The following is a 23,528-nucleotide window of genomic DNA, read 5'->3' as shown; positions in this document are numbered from 1 at the left end:
CAGCTAATCAGCGATTCGGGAGAAGGAGCCTTTAATCGTCTATTCAACTGTCGGTAGCAGGGGGAGCTTAATTGTTTATTTTCACAGCTGGTGAATTTCTGATTGCGTCCCAAATGTAGCCATATTCCCTATGTAGTGCATTCATTTTGACCAGGGCCCTAGTAGTGTGCTATATAGGGAATATGGTTCCATTTGGGGATTTTCCTCAAAGTGCACCTAAAGATTGGCGCTCTAACCGCTCGCAACATACACATTTGATCCAAATTTCCTTTACAGCATGGTGCTTTGATTTCAGAACCCATTTGCCACACAATCCTTGGGAGCCTGCACATGTCAAGAGGATTCTCTGTTACACCATACCTCTCATAACCAAATGGGGTTACAATCCACACAGCTGTTTATCAAATCATATACAGGCCTCTATCTCGACAATAGAAAGACATGCACACGTATCAGAATACAATAATGCATTGCCAAATCGGGGTGCAGCGGGGTTGTATATATCTCACATGATTTGTGAGGACTGTAGTGTGAGGACTCAGCAGTGCCATGCAGTAAGAAGCGAAGAGAATACATACAGAGACAATTGGCCCATTGGGTTGTGTACAGCTTATCATAACTATACAGGGCAGAACGTCAAATGCATATACAAAGCAGGAGTGCTACTAAGGAAAATAACACACACACAGAAATACATAGACCAGTGGTCACCAACCGGTCGATCGACTAGGCATTCCTAGTCGATCACCAAACATTTCTGCAGAAAAGCCGCTGGCCAATCGGATAGCTCAGATCACCGTACCTATAGCTTCTAGGACCCCACAGCAAAGTTTGATACTAGCGTGAGATTTCATAACTTCTAAAACCATGACCAGAGAGAGATTGTCAAAGAATACTGCAAAGAGCTGCTGTTGTTATGAGTGAGTTCATGTTTAACTTTCTATTCAGCATTTTTACAAAACATGAAACGTGGTTTTCCCTACTTCCACTCACGCTGCAGCTGCAATGAATGAGTAGCCAAGTGTATCAACAGCCCTGCCCTTTCATTTTTAGCAGCTAGTCATATCTATTTTAATATCAATAAATATTTCACTTTCTCTGGTCATAGGAACAACATGAATTTGTGCCTACTGCACAAACCTCATTCCTACAAAACGTTTATTAGGTTAAAGTTGCAAAGAAGTACATTTTTTAAATACTAGATCTCGGCTTGCTTTTTAACTGCGAAAGTCATAGACACACACAAACAAAGACGAATACACACACACGCACACACACGCACACTTGAAGAGACACGGGCAGAGACAAAGGCAAAGACAGTCAACAGCGTAACATGCACCCCACAGAGATGTACCAGACTAGAGAGGTAGGTGGTGAGAGGTAGGTGGTGGGAGGAAGAAATCACAACATTCCACCACAGACAGTTGTTTCAAAGTAGGCCAGGGCACACAAAGGCAAGAATCCATTAAAGGGGAGTATTTGTAGGTGTTTGCGCATTGTGCAACATTTTACATTTACCAGACTAAAGCCCTGGCTGTAAAAAAAGAGCGAGGGATGGAGCATGCCGAAAAAAATCAGTGTGTGGCGAGTGACGAAGGCCAACTATAGCCCTTGTGTTGCTGACAAACGCTTCCTAAAAAGTGCCACGAGACAGGATGTGACGTCATGCTCTATCAGCGTAGATCTACAATAAAAGGGCTGGTCTACTTAACAGAAACCAGAGTGACCTTGAGTCACTGAGTTAACAAAGCCGGAGGGAAGCTAAAGAGCACTACTTTCAAGTCGGAGGTGCATCCAAAATTCAACCCTATCAGCTAGTGCACTACATTTGGCCAGATCTCTATGAGGCCTACAGTTGAAGTCAGAAGTTTACATATACTTAGGTTGGAGTCATTAAAACTCGTTTTTCAACCACTCTACAAATTTCTTGTTAACAAACTATAGTTTTGGCAAGTCAGTTAGGACATCTACTTTGTGCATGACAAGTATTTTTTCCAACAATTGTTTACAGACAGATTATTTCACTTATAATTCACTGTATCACAATTCCAGCGGGTCAGAAGTTTACATACACTGAGTTGACTGTGCCTTTAAACAGCTTGGAAAATTCCAGAAAATTATGTCATGGCTTTAGAAGCTTCTGATAGGCTAATTGACATAATTTGAGTCAATTGGAGGTGCACCTGTGGATGTATTTCAAGGCATACCTTCAAACTCAGTACCTCCTTGCTTGACATCATGGGAAAATCTAAAGAAATCAGCCAAGTCCTCTGAATTTATTTTTTCCAAACGCCTAAAGGTACCACGTTCATCTGTACAAACAATAGTACGCGAATATAAACACCATGGGACAACGTAGCCGTCATACCGCTCAGGAAGGAGACGCGTTTTGTCTCCTAGAGATGAACGTACTTTGGTGAGAAAAGTGCAAATCAATCCCAGAACAACAGCAAAGGACCTTGTGAAGATGCTGTAGGAAACAGGTACAAAAGTATATATATCCACAGTAAAACGAGTCCTATATCGATGTAACTTGAAAGACTGCTCAGCAAGGAAGAAGCCACTGCTCCAAAACCGCCATAAAAAAGCCAGACTACGGTTTGCAACTGCACATGGGGACAAAGATCGTACTTTTTGGAGAAATGTCCTCTGGTCTGATGAAACAAAAATGTAACTGTTTGGTCATAATGACCATCGTTGTGTTTGGAGGAAAAAGGGGGAGGCTTGCAAGCCAAAGAACACCATCCCAACCATGAAGCACGGGGTGGCAGCATCATGTTGTGGGGTGCTTTGCTGCAGGAGGGACTGGTGCCTTTCACAAAATAGATGGCATCATGAGGTAGGACAATTATGTGGATATATTGAAGCAACATCTCAAGACATCAGTCAGGAAGTTAAAGCTAGGTCGCAAATGGGTCTTCCAAATGGACACTGACCCCAAGCATACTTTCAAAGTTGTGTCAAAATGGCTTAAGGACAACAAAGTCAAGGTATTGGAGTGGCCATCACAAAGCCCTACAAACCTGACTCAGTTACACCAGCTCTGTCAGGAGTAATAAGCCAAAAGTCACCCAACTTATTGTGGGAAGCTTGTGGAAGGCTACCCGAAATGTTTGACCCAAGTTAAACAATTTAAAGGCAATGCTACCAAATACTAATTGAGTGTATGTAAACTTCTGACCCACTGGGAATGTGATGAAATAAATAAAATCTGATATAAATAATTTTCTCTACTATTATTCTGACATTTCACAATCTTAAAGTAAAGTGGTGATCCTAACTGACCTAAGACAGGGATTTTTTTTACTAGGATTAAATACCAGGAATTGTGAAAAACTGAGTTTAAATCTTTTGGCGATGGTATATGTAAACTTCTGACTTCAACTGTATATTCATTCCTGTTATTGAGATAATCAATCTTCTATATGTAACCTAATCAAACCATTCAAATCAATCTAATCAGTCTGTATCCACGTCAAGTTGATATCACCACTGAATTGAGGGTGTACAACTAAGCCTATATCAGACCGAAACAAGATAATACTATGTAACCTAATTGACTGTCGCCACAGAAATAATCAGAGAAGTCATGGATCAGTGTAGGAGTCTGTCAGAGAGTGCACCAGCTCTGGTTCAGTAGGAGGGGGAAGAAGCCATATAAGTTACACAGCCAGGAGTAGAGGTGGTACAGTACAGTGCAGCATAGAAGCAGGTTCAGGGTTAAACTACAGACACAGCGTTGGTTGTGTTACCATGGTTAGCACCTGGCCACCGAGAGGCAGGACTGGATGGACTTTGATCACCTGCAACAATGACGAAATAAACAGAAGAAAAACAAAGGGAGGACAAGGAGAGGGGGAAGAGAAAGAGAGAAATATATCAGACACCAATTATCCACTCTGAAAAGTTTTAGTGTTGGCACAAACAGCACAAACTCACATTCACACAGAAAAAAAGACACTTGAGAAGGAAAATAGATTGGGTTGGTTTGGAATCATGTCATGTGTATCTCCCATGGTGTCAGTCTGGGTGAACCATGTTAGAGTAGGAGAGATATTGTAGATGAAGGGCAGGTGAATCAGAAGAGAGTGTGTGTGTGTGTGTGTGTGTGTGTGTGTGTGTGTGTGTGTGTGTGTGTGTGTGTGTGTGTGTGTGTGTGTGTGTCTATGCATACAGTACTGTGTGTGCATGTGTTTGTGCATTGTGTGTGTGTGTGTTTTTCTCCACATGACTGACTGCCTGGCTGCAAGCTCAAAATGCGGGCCAAGCTAAGAAGAGCAGGACTCAGGAGTGTGAGTTGTGACACCCTGTTTCAATAACCTGGTCTTATTGGACAAACCTTGACATGGGACCTAGTAGGGAGATGTGATTGGCCAAGATAAGAAAGAGGAGAGACAATGTGGGAAATTAACAGGTAATTTTCACATAGTGACTGTTAATTTAGGACAATTTTTGTTGGTCACGGTGTGCACATGCTGGTTTATTTGTTGTTGAGGTTGTTGGTATAACACTGAATGAGTGCTCCATAAGAGTTTTGACAACATATGCTTGTCTGAAATAGGCTTTTCACTATAGGCCCTTCCATAATTAACTCCTAACTCCATACCACCAAGGGACTTGTATAGATTTGAGAGGACTGTATAGATGTGAGCAATGTGGTGAAAATTACACCTAGCCTATCAGAGGGAAAGGGGGAGCTACTACCATATTCAGTGCCAAGGTTCAGGGCCTAAACCTCTGTGCATACTCACTCGACTCTGTTCATACTAAGCTATGTTAACCTAAGCCTAATGAGGCCCAATATACACCCGATAACAGTTTAGTGATTAGCATGGAGCAGGGAGTGCACCAGGAATATCACAGCACCTGTAGATCCTCTAGCTCCTCCACCTGCATATCAATGTATCCTGGCAACTCTACCAGGTGGCACCTTACCATCCCCCTGGGTACAGGCCATTCATCATGGCAGGATGGAATATGTTAACATTAGGATTATGTTAACCTGTTGGGTCTAGGGGGCAGCATTTGCACGTCTGGATAAAAAAAATGTACCCGATTTAATCTGGTTACTAATCCTACCCAGTAACTAGAATATGCATATACTTATTATATATGGATAGAAAACACTCTAAAGTTTCCAAAACTGTTTGAATGGTGTCTGTGAGTATAACAGAACTCATTTGGCAGGCAAAACCCTGAGACATTTTCTGACAGGAAGTGGATACCTGATGTGTTGTATTGACTTTAAACCTATCCCATTGAAAAACACAGGGGTTTAGGAATATTTTGGCACTTCCTATTGCTTCCACTAGATGTCACCAGCCTTTACAAAGTGTTTTGAGTCTTCTGGAGGGAGATCTGACCGAACAAGAGCCATGGAACGATGATGTCCCATTAGACACCTGGCGCACGAGTTCATGTTGGGTACCCTCGTTCCAATACGTTATAAAAGAGTATGCATTCGTCCACCTTGAATATTATTCATGTTCTGGTTAAAAAAGGCCCTAATGATTTATGCTATACAACGTTTGACATGTTTGAACGAACGGAAATATATTTTTTCCCCTCGTTCATGACGAGAAGTCCGGCTGGCTTACATCATGTGCTAACGAGACGGAGATTTTTGGACATAAATGATGAGCTTTTTTGAACAAAACTACATTCGTTATGGACCTGTGATACCTGGAAGTGACATCTGATGAAGAGAATCAAAGGTAATGGATTATTTACATAGTATTTTCGATTTTAGATCTCCCCAACATGACGTCTAGTCTGTATCGCAACGCGTATTTTTCTGGGCGCAGTGCTCAGATTATTGCAAAGTGTGATTTCCCAGTAAGGTTATTTTTAAATCTGGCAAGTTGATTGCGTTCAAGAGATGTAAATCTATAATTCTTTAAATGACAATATAATATTTTACCAATGTTTTCTAATTTTAATTATTTAATTTGTTACGCTGACTTGACTGCCGGTTATTGGAGGGAAACGATTTCCTCAACATCAATGCCATAGTAAAACGCTGTTTTTGGATATAAATATGAACTTGATAGAACTAAAAATGCATGCATTGTCTAACATAATGTCCTAGGAGTGTCATCTGATGGAGATTGTAAAAGGTTAGTGCATCATTTTAGCTGGTTTTATGGTTTTGGTGACCCTGTCTTTGACTTGACAAAACATTACACACAACTCTTGTAAATGTACTGTCCTAACATACTCTAAATTTATGCTTTCGCCGTAAAACCTTTTTAAAATCGTAAAACGTGGTTAGATTAAGGAGATGTTTATCTTTTAAATGGTGTAAAATAGTTGTATTTTTGAAAAATTTGAATTTTGACATTTATTTGGATTCAAATTTGCCGCTCTTGAAATGCACCTGCTGTTGATGGAGTGCACCACAGGTGGCACGCTAGCGTCCCACCTAGCCCCAAGAGGTTAACTCACTTCTAGCCCATAGCCCCCACTCGCATCCCATTTCTATTGTAATCAGCACCTTATGAATGACAATGTGACAATGAATGTGTAATGAAGTGCACGGGGATAGCACACGTGTGTGTGTGTAGTGAGTGTGTGTGTGTGTTGGGGAGGGGAAGGCCCCACCCCCACACACACACACACAGAAGAACATGAGCGTACAGACATGTGTCCGCCCTTGGCATATACCGACTTGGTCCCGCAACACTCCTTTCATATGAAGGACAATGGATGAGACTGAGTGTGTTGATGGAATCAGGTTATACATAACGTTTAAAGAGGTATGGCAGTTACTCTGTGTCCGTGCAGGACACAGATGGTCGCCAGCGAGGGAGGAAGTAACCTCGCCAGAGGTGGGGGGGACCTTACCGTTGCGCGGGGTTCGTTTTCGGCGGTCGCGGAACGCCGCTCCGGATTGCAGGGCTTCCATTAAGCTGTCCATCACACCTGTCTCGTTCTCTCCTCCCTCTGTAGGACAGGACAGACAGAGAATATGGTTAGAGGATATACACCCACACTGAAAATAAAATCACACATACACTAAAATACACACACACGCACACACATGTACGACTCGTCAAGCCAGACTTCTCTCTCCTATTGGTTTGGATAAGTAATTGGGAGCCAGTATCCATGCAAATTTTGGATCCACAATGCATGTATTTGAATGCGTAAGTGTTTGTGTGTGCCTGCACGTGCATTTACATGCTTGCATACGGTATGAAATGTCAGAGGCCCGGAGCAGTCAGAAGGAGTTTTACGACCCTGTGCCTTGCCCCGCTCCACTAGTCCTCTCAACGACCTACTCCTCCAGATGCACTACAGCTATACACACAGGCCTACTTCACTGTGGTCTACCCCGTCCTCAAGCCTCCCCTCTTCTTCCCTTCCTTTCCCTATGGTGACACTTTACTTGTATTTCTCCTCCCCTTCCATCTTCTCCCAGGGATATAAGACATACACGCACACACGCACACAGCCAGGTACTGTACATTGTTGGGGAGAGGGAAACTAATCATGATGTGTGAAGTTAGCAAATCTGTCAGAGAGCCGGGGCCTTGTTACCCCCTAATTAAAACATGTGATAGTGAACCCTAGTAAATACATTACAGAGACAGAGAGAGAGAGCCAGCAGCCCGGGCTCCAGGGCTTACTGTTACATTTGGTAAGATCCCCAGGGCCCAGGTGGCACCTGATACCCAGGGACAGAGGAAGGAATGAGGGGAGGGAGGGAAGACAGGTACAATGGCTTCATGAGGTGCTACACTGCTGGGAAGAGTTTTGTCGATTTCTTCGGTTTTAGCCCATCTTAACCCATTTTGGAAAGAACATTTCCTGCGAGCGGGGTATCACTTATTCTCAAGACAGACCCTCCTGCAAAAAGGTTAGCTTTTCTGTAATTCTCTGCCGTGCAATCGATGAGACTCGCTAATTCAAAAAACGGCAGAATATATTTGCCCTGGGTTTTAACAGCTCAAAATCAGAGAGGCGGAGCTAGAACAAGAACACGGAAAACAACAGTCGTCTTCTAAGTGGGCTATGTGTCAGATCAAGAGAAGTTTGCTGTGGGGATTTAGACATCATTCTCAAATAATCGAAAATGCATGAGCTTTTTATTTACATTTCTGTTTAAACATTTTATTTAGTGTGTCGAGGAGAAGCGTTTGGACACAGTTGGAGATGTTAAGAGATTCTCAGAAGCCGGGGCCTCATCTTTGAGCTATGAGCTTCCGGCATTAGAGCTGAGGTCTGGCCGGCTGTGGTGGAACGTCGGGTCCAATAGGACATTGTTAATGGAGCGCTGGCAGGTCACCGGGGAGCATGTTTCCCATTTTAGTCATTTTGCTTCTTTGTGTCTGCGATCCTCCGTCTTGAACTCAGTCTACCCAGCCTAGCTCCCAAGCCTTGGTCATTACAGATGATGAATTGGGCTACAGTTAAGCGAGAACTAGGACAAATTGATCAAAGTTGTCAGGGGCCCCGTGTGATGTCTAGGTCCCTGAGAAGAAGGAAACTGAAGCAAGCGCTGTCTAAAAGTTTTCCAGGAGCCAAGGTGCAGTAGATAAATGTTTACCTGCCCGGACTTAACACGTTGCATTCATGTCGAGGTCCTGGTTCGCCTAGATACGGAAAAACATGAACAAAGTGGGAGCCGGTGCGGTTCTCAGTGTCATAGCTGTTAGATACAGATTGGCAATCTTGTTTATACAGGGCAAAGCAGGTGAAATGCATGTCCCGCTTTAAACCAATTAGCAAGGCTATCAAAGTGTAGCCGAGCCAATTTGAAGATAAGCACTAGCTACTTGGACTTTGCTTTGTTCTGTTTCAAGATGGTCTAATTAAGCTTGATTTAATCTAGGCGGCTTTTAAACAAAGCACATAGAAAGAGAGATCATACACTTTGGTTTTCAAAATAGCCCTTGGGAAGGGCCTCAGGAAGAGGGAATGAGATGAGCAAATCAAGAAAAGAAATTAGCGCAAATAAAGCGTTTGTTTGTCGCTAATTAACATAAGATGTGTTTCTATTCTTGGGTACATCTTTTTTTCTGTAAATCATTTATCGTTGGGAGGTTGTGTTGCTTGGATAAGCCAACAAAAATAATACTGTGCGTCTAGCTTCTCTATGGTAATGGTGGAATATGAGGCATTTCCTCAAATTAATTATGTCCCAGTGTCAACTTCTTCGGTTCCTAAATTAAATTCGCCCAACAACGTCGCAATGGAAAAACAAAAGATTGATCAATGCTCACTGAAAGTGCTGCTGAAAGTCCATCCTCAGACTCTGGCTGACACAAACGTTTCTTCTCTGCCATGATGCCCAGAAGCGAAATAAGAAGCCCCGGCCCCTCTCGCCGTAAACATTACCCACATGTTAGTTCAGCCATGTATGCAAACGACGGATGGCGTAGTCACCTTAATGATCCCAATTTAAAATAGTGTCTGTTCTGGACCACAATGATGAACAGAGGGCCCACTGACTCATTAGTATGGGGGTAAAGATAGATGACCCAGATATAGGACCAAATCCTTCGTCTTCTCTGAATCCTTCCGTCTGAGCCATGTGCTGTACTGTGCTGTATGCACTGCAATGCACTGCACACACTGTGCTAATATGTGTAGAGACAGAGACAGTGGCCTATCCCAAAACTCCCTCTCCTCTTCCCCTCCTGTGGTAGCACAGTGGGGCCATGGATGTACTAAGCTGTTTGGCGGTTGGAATGTTTTCCAAAGGCAGAGCCCGGTGTCATCGACGGAACAATGATGGAGCGGCCCGGTATTGACCGGCTCCACACTAAATCTTGGTAAAGAGCACTTAGCTCCCCTGTGTAAGCCACAGAAATAATATGTTTCAATGGTGATCAGTGGAGGCTTTCATCCACAGCCGTCCTCTGCCTGCATTAGCCGCTGAAGTGACTCTGGCTATGTCTTAAATGGCAACCTATTCCTTATATAGGGCACTACTTTTAAAAAGGGCCTATATGGCTATAATCAAAAGTAGTTAATTATATAGGCAATAGGGTGCCGTTTGGGACATACACTCTGTTCTTTGGGGATTCCCCCCACCCCGTCCGAAGCCATTCAGCTGGAGACAGGGGAGACGTGACGTGACAGGCCCCGGGTCTAATGCACTGTTTAATAGTCCCATCTACCTTATGTGTCTTGATCAGGGGAGAGTCTCCCATTGCAGTGATGTAAGGCGGTTGTTAAAACGCTGCCTGTGTAGAGGGAGAGGGCGTTCTGATGCTTACACAGTGGAAAATTCAATTCACACAATTGAGTGTGTGTGTGTGTGTTGTGTGAGTGTGCATGTGTCTTTGTGCCTATGTGGGGTGTGTGTGCTTGCGTGGCGTGCATATGTACGTGTTATGTGTGTGTGTGCTCCAGCACAGACTGGTGTCAGCCATGCAGTGTGACCTATAGCCAAGACTGCTCTGGGCCAGTTCAGCGAGAGGATGAACTAGAGAGCCAGACAGACCCCTCTAATAGCTACAGTGGCTTGCGAAAGTAATCAATATGTTTTATTGTGAAAAAAAAGAAATCTAAAGAATGCATAACTATTCACACCCCCAAAGTCAATACTTTGTAGGGGTGTACAGCAATTGCAGCTGCAAGTATCTTGGGGTATGTCTCTATAAGCTTGGCACATCTAGCCACTGGAATTTTTGCCCATTCTTCAAGGCAAAGCTGCTCCAGCTCCTTCAAGTTGGTGTACAGCAATCTTTAAGTCATACCACAGATTCTCAATTGGATTGAGGTCTGGGCTTTGACTAGGCCACTGCAATACATTTAAATGTTTCCCCCTAAACCACTCGAGTGTTGCATTAGCAGTATGCTTAGGGTCATTATCCTGCTGGAAGGTGAACCTCCGTCCCAGTCTCAAATCTCTGGAAGACTGAAACAGGTTTTCCTCAAGAATTTCCCTGTATTTAGCGCCATCCTTCAATTCTGACCAGTTTCCAGTCCCTGAAAAACATGGTGTTCTCGGGGTGATGAGAGGTGTTGGGTTTGCGCCAGACATAGCGTTTTCCTTGATGGCCAAAAAGCTCAATTTTAGTCTCATCTGAACAGAGTACCTTCTTCCATATGTTTTGGGAGTCTCCCACATACCTTTTGGCAAACACCAAACGTGTTTGCTTATTTTGTTCTTTAAGCAATGTCTTTTCGCTGGCCACTCTTCTGTAAAGCCCAGCTCTGTGGAGTGTATGGCTTAAAGTGGTCCTATGGACAGATACTCCAAACTCCGCTGTCGAGCTTTGCAGATTCTTCAGGGTTATCTTTTGTCTCTTTGTTGCCTCTCTGATTAATGCCCTCCTTGCCTGGTCCATGAGTTTTGTTGGGCAGCACTCCCTTGGTAGGTTTGTTGTGGTCCCATAGTCTTTCAATGTTTTAATAATGGATTTAATGGTGCTCTGTAGGATGTTCAAAGTTTCTGATATTTTTTTTATAACTCAACCCTGATCTGTACTTCTCCACAACTTTGTCCCTGACCTGTTTGGAGAGCTCCTTGGTCTTCATGGTGCCGCTTGCTTAGTGGTACTCTGTGGCCTTAGTGGTACTCTGTGGCAGACTCTGTGGCCTTTCAGAACAGGTGTAGATATACTGAGATCATGTGACAGATCATGTGACACTTAGATTCCACGTAGGTGGACTTTATTCAACTTATTATGTGACTTCTGAAGGTAATTGGTTGCACCAGATCTTATTTAGGGGCTTCATAGCAAAGGGGGTGAATACATATGCACACACCACTTTTCCGTTTTTTCTTATTTCTAATTTTTTGAAAGAAGTTACTTTTTTTCATTCCACTTCACCAATTTGGACTATTTTGTGTAAGTCCATTACATGAAATCCAAATAAAAATACATTTAAATTACAGGTTGTAATGCAACAAAATAGGAAAAACGCCAAGGGGGATGAATACTTTTGCAAGGCACTGTAACATATCATCACAAACCTCCACAGTGTAGCTCTATACTACTTCATTTACTGTCAGTATACTTCTATTAAATACAAATATAAGATTTTACTGTGTACCAATACACATCGTCAGGTAAAATAAATACAAGGATTTGCATGTGGATGCATGACAAAAATCTGTTAACTTCCTCTGAATCCCAAATGGCAACCTATTCCCCACCTATGGAGACTTGATTAAAAAAAAAATGTTTTTTTTAAAAACCACCATATAAGGAATATGGTGCCAATTGAGACGCAGACTTCATCCTCCGAAGAAAAACGGACGCACTTTGGTTTCAATCTGTATTCGTCGCCATGCTTTCCTTCTTAAACACCAAAGGGATGGCATTCTTATCATTATGCAGCAGTGTCAACACAGGCTGTTCATAAATTCAATTTGCTATCTGTCATCTCCCTCCATGTTGGGGGGAAGAAATACAGAGGGATCGATGGAGAACTACATTTCTGATGGCTCGCATACAGTCGCCGACAGCTCTGGAGGGAAGGGACCAAAACTGACGAAAACAAGCAGAATTTAAGCAGAGCGTTTCTGTCTGGTCTGAGTAGCGGTACATAATACAAATAGGGTGCGAAATGGCACCCTATTCCCTATTTAGTGCACTACTTTTGACCAGGGCCCATATTCTGCAATAAATAACAAGATTTATATTGGTAGCCATTGCAGCGGCAAACATCACTAATGCTAAATCAACATATATCAATAATAATTATATGTCATACAATAAAATGAAATAATGACAAGGATAATAACATGAGGTTAGTGTTTACGTCATTATTACCAGCCACAGCGTGGTGTTAGCGAACACACTGGTAATCTCCTAGTTAAACCGATAAGAGTGTGTAAAGACAAATAAGTGAACTCCATCAGTGGGAAGGGGGAAAATGTGCATTGTGTGTTTGTGTTTTTTTTTGCGTCGTCTGTGTGTCTGTCTCTATTTGCGTGTTTATGTATTGCTTGTGTGTCTCTATGATTTGCCTGTGTTCGTCTGTCTCTCTCTGTATCACCTGTGTGTGTGTGCGTGCGTGCGTGTCTGTATTCTGTGTTGTGTGTCGCTGCCGTCTCCAGCCTCCCCTGCTCCAGCTTTCCCAGTGACAGATCCCTTACTCTCATTTGCACTGTAATGAGCTCTAATAAGTGCTTGCAGCCCTGTGCTTGATGTGCTGAGACCACTCTGAAGGGAGAATGCTGCTGCTCCTACTGGAGATGCGCTCCCTATCTTCTCTCTCTCTCTCTCTCTCATTCGCCCTCTCCCTTGCTCTTCTCCCACTTTCTTTTTCTCTCTCTCCCCTCTTTCTCTCTCTTGATGGAAAACAAGAAGTAGAAGAATATTTATTTTCTTCCCGGGAATTGTTTTTAAACACATTTTAGCTCATCTGATGGGCTGCACAGAGTCATCTGTGCAATTAACCTGGTGCATTAGCTGTGAACAAAGCCTTTGTGTGGAGGGAGGGAAGCTTGCACTATGGCCAGGTGTACAGGCGGCACCTCTCCCTCTCTCTCTTAGTGTCTCTCTTCTCTTCTGTTGTCTCATGTATACACACACCATGGGTATCTATATCACCAGTGAATCCAGTATCCTACTCTATTCAATGCACAGGCACACAAAGGAATGAGTCCGAGTCTCTCTCTCTCTCCTCTCTCTCTCTTTGACTGAGCTGTCATTCCTTCCCCCAGTCCCTGTGGCTCCAAAGACACCATCCAGCCAGCCAATCAGCTAGCCAGACAGTCAGCTAGCCAGATAGAGCCAAACAGTCAGACATCACTGCCATGGAGGGAGGGGAGGGAGGACAGACACAAGCCACACCCCTCTCTCCTCTCTACTCTCGCCTAGCTTTCCACCACACATACACAGATGACTGATTCACGCTATAGGGCCAAACCGAGGAACACCAAAACTTTAGCTGAAAGGTTTGTTTATCCCTCAAATAAGACCATAGCAGAGATCTGAGTGCTCCCTCTTCTATTTCTTTTCATGGGATAGTCAAGTGAAGTGTCCTGGGGTAAGATGACATTTTAGCTTCCTGTTCTGTGTCTTTTTGTGCTACGTTTCAGCAGAAAATATAGGACCCTCTCGAGTGGAGGGGTGGTGGGGGGGCTCTTCTGCCTAATGAGGAAGATGGATCCACAAGCAGATACTGTTTGACTGTAACAGCTTAATGTGCAAACCCACTCATGTCCTCCGTAATAGAATTATGGATGCTCCCACATCCCCCCTGGTCCGAGGGGAATAGGAGTGCAAGGCTGGCAAGCCCCGGGATGGCGCCAAAGGGTCGGGCGCCCGGGGAGGAGGGTGGAGTGGGTCAGGACAAAGACCAGGGATGGGTAGACACAACATGAGGATGAGGGCCCCAGTGAGGTCTCTACTGGTTTTGACACAAGATGAAGAGGGTGGTGTGCTACAAAGATGAAAGTAAGACCCCGGTCGCTCCTGTCACTCTGTTCTGGCCCCTTATCACAGAACCAAAGAGAGAAGGATGAGAAAGAGACAGTGATGGCGAGAGAAAGAGATGAAAGTGGATTAGCCACCGTGGCGATTTGCGTTTGTGTCATGGAGATGAAAGCCCCAGTGATGCCCCGAATAGCTGGATGCATGAATAAGTGAATAAACAAAAACAAAAGTAAACCCTCTCCATCTGGATTAGTAGGCAGTAGCAGCAGCGAGGCCACATGTGAGGCTCGGGTGGGAGTGAAAGAGTAAAGCTACATGTAACAAAGAAGACAGACAGACACCACTACTACTTCTACTACTACTACCGCCTCTAACTCTCTTTACAAGGAGTAATATTCATTAGGGCACAATATAGAAAATGTTTTAAAACATTTCCTTTTGGGCAAGGCCAGCTGGTGCCTGCCTGCTTCAGTCTGTTTTTTTTCTGTTTGGTGCCTAATGAACATGACCCAGCATGCTAGTCCACAAGGGTAGCTCCAGCCTAGACAAGGCAGCCAGCCTGACTGGCTAATTGACAGAGGTAGAGTTGACACACTTTAGGAGGACCACATGGAGTCACCATGTCACTGAGCCAAGTAAGGCCGTACACGGCGAGGGCTACATACAGTAGTTGAGTAGTTCCAATGGATCAGTGGGTTAGAGTATTGTGCTGGCCAAACCAGGGCTGTGGGTTAAATTCCTGCATAGGCAACTTTAACTGGATATATGTGTCTCTGCCAATGTCAGCAGTTCTGTTCAGTAAGCTGCTTTGAATAAAGATGAACGCTATATGACCATATTATCAGCGCCGGCATAATCAACTTCATTTTTTTGGTCGTATTATTTTTTTTTTTAGGAACTCAGTTTGGGTCTCAACTTAATATTGCAAGTAAGAATAGTAGAATACACCAGGTGCAATTTTGAAATTTGGTTGTGTGTCAGCAGTTTTTCTCTTATGTAAGTCAAGGACATTCGTTCAATTAGCCATGTCAAAAAATAAATAAATGGATTGGTAGTTAGTCTATCCAACTATCTAAACTTGTAGTAATCATGAATACCGACCAGGCACGCACGGCACGTGCCCAGGGGCCCTGACATCCAGGGGTCACCCATTGATTTTGTTTGTCATTGTTTGTCTGCTAAAAATGTAAAAACTCACTCGAATATGAGTGATGGCAAAATGTGTAGAATTGCAGAAAATTCGCTTTCAAACAGCAAAAATGTTGCTCCACCTTCCCCATGGCAAAATGGGTAGAATTGAGTGGCATTTGCTGTAAAACTGCATTTTTGTTCTCTTTGCCCCATTGCAAAATGAGAATAATTGCATGAAATTGCCAATTTTTTTCTCCGGCCCATAGATGTTTTTGAATTGCAGAAAAATTATTTTATTTATTTAACCCTTATTTTACCATAGTATAGTATGGTAATAGTTACAGAGGAGTTACAGAGGAGAGGAGATGAATGAGTCAATTGGAAGCCAATTAATGAATGAGCCAATTAAAACTTGTTTTAAAACTGCAACATTTTCTCTACACCTGATTGTAAAATGTGTAGGATTGCAGGAAATTAACTTTAAAACAAACAAAAAATGTATCTTCGTCGTGAAAAGATGGCCACTAAAATCTTTTTCTGAGAGGTCAGGGGCCCCCCAACCAAATCTCGCTTAGGGTCCCCAAAAGGCTAGGGCATATTATATCATTATAGTTCCTGCATCCACTAGCTCACAGTAGACGAGGACGACAGTGTGAGCAGTGCTAAGAGGTCCAGTGGTCTAGGGAAGTTTGCGAGACAGGGGGACTCTCAAGCATATGAAATCTGTACAACTTCCATACCAGTCTGCCATCCATCCAGAACACATCTCCCTGTCCTCAGTCTCTCTCAAAGTGGCACACTTAACATCCTCTGCCTTCCATTTCGCCCAGATGAGGTATCATCTTCTCTGACTCCCAATCCCGTTTTTGCAGCCAGCCGTCTTGGTGGCGGGTAAACAGATTTGACAATGCAATTTGGATGGGCTTTGTAGTGAGTATAATTATGTTTGATTGACTGTAAAGTGACTCCAGACGTCCAGATCGTGAAGTCTCTTGAATTGATCTGGGAGACATCGGGCAGACCACCCATGACTGCATGAGGAAATGTAATGATTGAATGAGATTCAACTTAATGAGATTCAACTTTTTTTCTTCCTAAGGGAGGCGGCTTCATACGTTTAGGCGAGGAAGGAGGATTGGAAGGAAAATGTCACCGACAAGGAATCATAGACACACACATTGATGTATTGTATCTTCTCATTTAGATCTGCCTTCCTGACCTGAGGGAAAACCAGACCAAATTATGTCAAACAGATTTAAAGTGATTAGACACTTCAAGTACCACTCCTAGTTAGGCCTCTCTCTCCACACATAGACCACCTTTTTTAAATTTAAAAATACTATTTGATACAACAGACGCCGACATAAAAAACTCCCTGAGAGGAGAATAAGAGATAGTTTCCTGGGGTAACAATAATTGGCGATGAAACAATTATCGTTGAATAATCAAAGGGTTTCCAAGATCTTCACAACGTGGATGGCACATTGTCAGAAAAATGATAAAAATGCATTGAAAACAATGTCTGAGTAGGAAATGGACAAGGGCAGGGTTTCCCAAACTCGGTCCTCAGGACCCCAAGGAGTGCACATTTAGATTTTTGCCATAGCATTACTCAACTGATTCAAATAATCATCAAGCTTTCATCATTTGAATCAGTTATGTAGTGTTAAGGCAAAAAACTAAACATGCAGCCCTGGGGTCCAGAGTTTGGGAAACGCTGGACAAGGGACTGGCTTATTGTATCACCTTAAAAGACAGAAATACAGACAGACACAGACAGATGGTGTGCGTCCCAATTACACTCTATTCCCTATTTAGAGAATAGGGTGCCATTTGGGACGCAGAAACACACACACACACACACACACACACACACACACACACACACACACACACACACACACACACACACACACACACACACACACACACACACACACACACACACACACACAGTCCATCAGCGCCTTGGGGCACAGTCAGATCCTCCAAGATGATACGAACGCAATCTAATATGGCATTATTTATTAGAGTTGATGGACTACAGCAGATAAACCCGATGAAGCCCAATGCCCGTATTGCACCTTCCAAGGTAATGACAGGAATCTAAAATTCACAATGGCTACACCCTAAATGTAACTCTACTCCCTATACAGTGCACTATTTTTGACCAGAGCCCTATGGGGGAATAGGGTGCCATTTGGGATGCAGTCAATGCCATCCACCACGTGCAGGAAGAATTTTCCCGAGCGCTCGTTTGGTTTGTTTCCTACCAGCGCCTGTGCCCCGGATCCCTGCAGCATTGAAATGTAACGTAGTGTTATTTAAAAGAGGACGCTGCCATGCTGACAGCCGGCGTAAATAACACATGCAAAAGTGACAGGTAAGCAGTGGCCGTCGTATGCAGATGTGGTGGCCGAGGATCCTTTCTACACACATCGCCAATGAGGAATAACACACACACACACACACACACACACACACACTAGCCGTCATGATAATCTAAAAAGAAAATTAGCTAATGGAATAAATATGCAGGAGCGGGAATGTCAGGGCCCGACACCAAACATCCTAATCCCGTCGATGAATCTGTCCTTACTCATCAGTGTCTGTTTCCAACATGAAGATCAATATTATCCCACTAATATTAGACTAATTTAAAAGCTAAGCTAAAGGAATACTATGATGTCTGTTCCAATATGCACACTAGCCTACTGCTTACAGTAGTGTGAATCAATGTATTGGGTACGCATTCTGAGTGGAATTCTATTGGAACAAAACCACAGTCTCTGCAAAAACACTCATTTTCCCCATAGGTCTCATCTTCCAGCTGTAATATATACTATATCTCTAAGATCATCCTGTGACAATGTTGTCCCCTACCCTTTTATACAGAGAAGGACATTATGGGGACATTGTGCGACCACGAGGACACAACCTTTTCTCAGCGTCAGGCTCCTGTCATCGCCTCTCTATAATCACCTGCCTGGCAAAGTCCCCATGCATGTAAACACACGCACGGGCGCATACACACACCTCCCCCACACACACAGGTACGCTCTCTCCGGCCCTAATGTGTGCTGGCTGTCACTGTCAAACACCACCATCAATCTACGTCCCCTTCATACTGCCCCTGTCACTCCAGTTACCGTCGGCCCCGGCAACGGCAAAAACATCTCAGGCTCCCCCGAGCATGGCATGCCATGCGCACACATTGCTGATGGAGACTGGCATATATGCACAATCTGCATTTAAGATGCCACAAGCCTGACCTTGTTAGCTAGGTATAGAGATTGAGAATGACATGGATGAGCTACACTACTGTATAGTAAAATGTGGATAAACAGGATGTATACATTTATAAAAATGCCTACCAAAGCCACTGGTGGTTCTTTGCTGTCTTTTCCATACCCTTCTATTGTAATACCCGTTTTCTGTAGCGTGTACTTTGTGTGAAAAGCGTGACACCCACTAGTTTTATCCTTCGTTTTTCAATGAGATATGTAGTCTTTTCAAGTTGAAAAGCTGGATAGGTGTTAGAGGGCATCATTGTCAACATTCAGTTGTTCTCTCTCTGAAAGCCACGGAGGCATGCCAACCTTATTCTAATAGGCCTGGTGAACTGAGCAAGCGTAGTAGATCATCAGCAAAATGGATGCTTTTTAAACGGTTGCACTCAGTCACTCTTGAAGAGTGCCTTTTAATAATAAAAGGCACAAGACAAATGAAAAGCTAATTATATAATCGGCTTTATGGATAACCTGTGAAAAGACCTCCGTATTTTCTCACCTATTTAGTCCATGACAATATGTTAAGGCTGTGTCCGCACCAGTTAGAGAGATTAGGAAGATTGCTACCTTGTTTTTAGTAATAGACTCATTTTAATGAAATGGTGTGCTTTTATTTCAAGGCGAGCAGTCGTTCATTTTATTTTGAACTCTGAATTAGAGTGGTTTGATTCGACATAACTTGAGTTTTCACACAGTAAACATTGATATCAGTGAATAGCCTACACCAACTTAGCTAAAGACCAAAGCCTCCGTCTCGATTGTTGATAATATTCCCCCATAGCAGAGAATTGTATGAAACTGAATTCTATCAGTGCCTGCAAGCTGCTGGAAAAAATGGATTGGATCTGTAGATTTTAATTCGCACTGTGAAGAATGATCACATGCAGGTAAAAGTGAATTAGGAAAAAAGCATCTGTGAGCCTCCAACTATACGAGTACTTTATAAGATGGCTGGAATAGTTTGTAATTTACAAATATTCCATAAAGAATACAAGTATTACAACAGGTAAACAGATGAACAATTACTGTGCGTTAGGCAGCCAGGCACAAATGGGTCAATGTAATACAGGACACAATGCACAGCCATTGTTATCGTAGCAAGTTGCAACCAGACAGCTTTTCAGGCCAGAATCTTAAATTCAATAATTCACCTCATACAATTATGTACTGATTATCTATTTACCAACAATAAAGCTATCAATGCCCCTTGTCATAATACTATATAGGCTCTAAAAAACAGACCAAACCAAACAGGTGAAAGAAAACATCAAATTAAGTTAGTAATTATTTCAATGAATCCTTTTTAATGATAGAGTGTGTTGTGATTCATGTAAAATGCACTTTAAATACATTTGACTTGACGTTGTATTTACCGTGTTGTTCTAACTTACCTGGTTTATTACTATAAGAAATGTTCAAAGGACTTTTTAACTTGTTGAATTGTTCCAAATTGTGCTCAAAACAGCGTAATACGTGCTTTCAGGCCCCATTCAGACCTAAGTGGATTTGACTGTGGGGACGCTGTCCACGTTCGGGCAGGGACACTGGCTGAGACCTGGGCACTGACCCTGTCTGATGTCAGCCGGGCATGGGTGGCACCAGTGCTCACTTGTCCACCCCCCCTTCTCCCTCTGATGGCTGAAACATCAATGACATCAACTTGTAAATAAAGGATGTTTTCCCCCATTAGAATGTCAAGTCCAGTCTTTCCTATAGTTATCCCTCCCTCCCTCTCCCTCTACAGGCTGTCTACACACTCTCTGTGACATTGTTTCATATCTGCAAGCATAATAAATACCCTGTTGGGATGAAATATCTCATTAGAGACGGAAGGATTAGGGTGGATTTAGGCTGTATTTTACAGCAGCGTTGGCTCGCCTGTTCACTTGTAGCTGAGGTAAAGCAATTTGGGTTAATACTGAACATCTGGTCAGTCCAAGAGAATATGGTAATCCACTTAGGGAAAATTAAAACAAATGGAGAGAAGTACGTAATGATTTCATAAGCAATTTCCCATATTAGTATTTCCAATTCTTCACAATGAAAACTGATTTAGCCCGACCCTTGTCAAGGGCATCAATAACAGGCGTTCAAGGAAGTACTCGCTGACTGAAAAGAGCACATTCTCAAGTTTCACTCCTGGGCAATGGAGGGGACTTTTTTGTGTGCCATTTCCTAAAAGCATTTGTCCATCAGCCCCTCCCCTCCCCCCACCCGATCACCACCTCCCAATGCCATCCTCTTAAAGCTAAATGAATGAAATCCTCATTAAATATGCATTTCATTGTTAATCATTTGCATGTGAAGAGGATTAGTTATCAATTTGCTAAATGACTTAAAATCTATCTCTTTACCAAAATAGCCCCTTGAAATTGCATTAAACACCATAGTATGATCCATCAAATAGACCTCACACGTTGGAATGAATTAATGCATGAAACCATAGAAGAAAATATGTAGAAAAGTCACACTTAAATGCACAGGTAACTAACAAAATAAAGGAAACACTTGAGTAAATGAGGGATACGTCTATTGAGAGCAGGTGCTTGCACACAGGTGTTGTTCCAGAGTTAATTAAGCAATTAACATTCCATCATGCTTAGGGTCATGTATAAAAATGCCCAGTTTCCCAATATTCTAGCTACCATGGCTAGAATAAGATATATCATTGTCTTTGAAAGAGGGATCTCAAAGGAGCATAGGGTATGTGTGTGTGTGTCTCATTCACTAGATCTCAACCCAACTGAACACTTATGGGAGATTTTGGAGCAGAGCCTGAGACAGCATTTTCCACCACCACCAACAAAACACTAAATTATGGAATTTCTCATGGAAAAATAGTGCATCCCTCCAATAGTTCCAGACACTTGTCGAATCTAGGAGCACTGAAGCTGTTCTGGTGGCTCAGGTTAGCCCAACACCCAGTTAAGACACTATATGTTGGTGTTTCCTTTATTTTGGTTGTTACCTGAATGTCATTCCAGGAAAATATTGGACATACGTTTTGTCCCAGCTGACTGTGAGAAGATATTTGGATACACCGAAGGTGATGATAGTGTACATTTGTTATAAATTTATTATATTGAAGCAAGCATTGTAACCATAAATATATATATATTCTGGGATAGGGGAGCCTAGTTTTGAATGAAATGGGGGCTGAACTTCCAGATTTAGCCTCAGTTTCAATTCTCCTCATTAGGAAATGCAACTGAGAACAAGATTTGGGTCTTGAAGGCGTGCTTTGATATGGATGTCTCTTGTGTCTGGAAGTAGTCTAGACTAGCTAGCAAGCTAGCCAACTTCTTTTGCCAATTAGCTTCAAAGTTGCTGGCAAATTGCTGGTAAATTAGCTGGCAAAGTTGGTTTAACTTTGGATAACCAGCCTCTAGGGCTAGTTAGGGACCATCAATAAATTAGACGATGTAAATGGGACAGTAGTCTCATTAAATGCTTTTAATATTTGTATATGAATTTCTACAATTTATAGTTGGATAGAGGTTAAGTCATTGAAATTTGGAGCTACTGATACTTTAAAATATTGTCTCATGTACATTTACTGATGGTCCATAACTAGCCCTATAGGGATATTGAATGTCAAACCAAATTGACCATGGGAATTCCGATTGGTTCACGTGCAGCTGCGCTCTGAATTGATTACTTGGGTGATGCAGGTTATGGGCAACTCATGGAAAACTGTTACGTTACCCTTCATTCCATTTCAATTTTTTACCCTAATTATCTCGCAAATCTTCTTTTTGGATGAGACTGACTTGATGACAAACATTATCCTATTTACACTTTGTAGTCAATTCAGACACTCAAATACATTTGTCTGACTAATATTGATGCCACATAGGCCGTTTTGTACCAGAGAAGTTGTTTATTGCCTTCAGTTGGTCTTTGCATGAATTTCCAAGAAAATGTATGTTACATCAAGCCGAGAGATCTATTTTTGACCGACCGCCTTGATTGGGTCTTATGTAGCAAAATTTGAAATTGTGTTTTTTACATTGGATAAAAGCAGAGACACAGAGCTACACAATTGTATATCATACACTGCATTTGAGGAACAATGGGAAAGTAATTATGCTTTGAAAGTTGACAAACTTGTAACCTCACTATTGAGAAAATTGCCTTCGAATCTTTTGGTACCTACTGGAGAGCACTTCTTTGTCTATACCCATTCAGAATCATTCACATCTTCTTAAGCTTTAGCCCCCACCCAAACTCTGACCATTTTACTCGCCCTAGCAGAGGTGGTTAGGCTGTTTTCATCTTATCCAGAGCGTTGGTGACTGTAACTGTGCTGCTGGCAACAATTTCATTACGCTATTTTGCCGACGTTTACTGACACCGGCCATATTCAACGGGTGTTGAGCATTCGTAAATGCATCAGTTATTCTGCGCTCTGGCACCGAAATCGAAGTAGATGGTCAGACTGAATTTACAAACACACCCAAAATGGTTACTTGCATAGTGGAGTCTTTTGTTAAGATATGTAGCTAGCTAGCTAGCTAGCTAAACCATAATCCCAACTCATGACGTTACTACCCTGCATGAATCTGCAGGTAGCTAACCAACCAGGTTCAATGTTAGCTAGCTAACATTAGGCTATAACTAGCCAAGAAAATGTCTCTGAGATACAAATAATAAGATCGTATATGTAATGTTAGCTAGCTAGCCCAAAAACGCATTTTGATTTAAAAAAAGTTTACGTACCGCATTTTCATTAAAAAAAGTTAAAGTTCAAACGGCTCTCTTGTAA

General features: G+C 42.6%; 1 protein-coding gene across 4 annotated transcripts in view; it reads right to left on the bottom strand.

The window, feature by feature from the left end:
• Nucleotides 1-23,528, bottom strand: part of LOC106611507 (protein diaphanous homolog 2) — a 686,561-nt gene that overhangs the window by 53,748 nt on the left and 609,285 nt on the right. For 3 of the 4 annotated variants that reach the window (XM_082955835.1, XM_082955836.1, XM_082955837.1), the window contains 2 exons: nucleotides 6,844-6,942; nucleotides 3,753-3,803 (listed from right to left, as the gene is read on the bottom strand). In XM_082955835.1, the coding sequence (XP_082811961.1) occupies nucleotides 3,753-3,803; nucleotides 6,844-6,942 (150 nt within the window). The remainder of the gene's footprint in view (nucleotides 1-3,752; nucleotides 3,804-6,843; nucleotides 6,943-23,528) is intronic. The other variant, XM_082955838.1, reaches the window with a different exon arrangement.

Source organism: Salmo salar, chromosome 09 (assembly GCF_965601325.2).
Source record: "Salmo salar chromosome 09, fSalSal1, whole genome shotgun sequence".
Lineage (NCBI taxonomy): Eukaryota > Metazoa > Chordata > Actinopteri > Salmoniformes > Salmonidae > Salmo > Salmo salar.
Note: the sequence above shows the minus strand (reverse complement) of the source record. Positions and strands in the feature narration are given on the sequence as shown.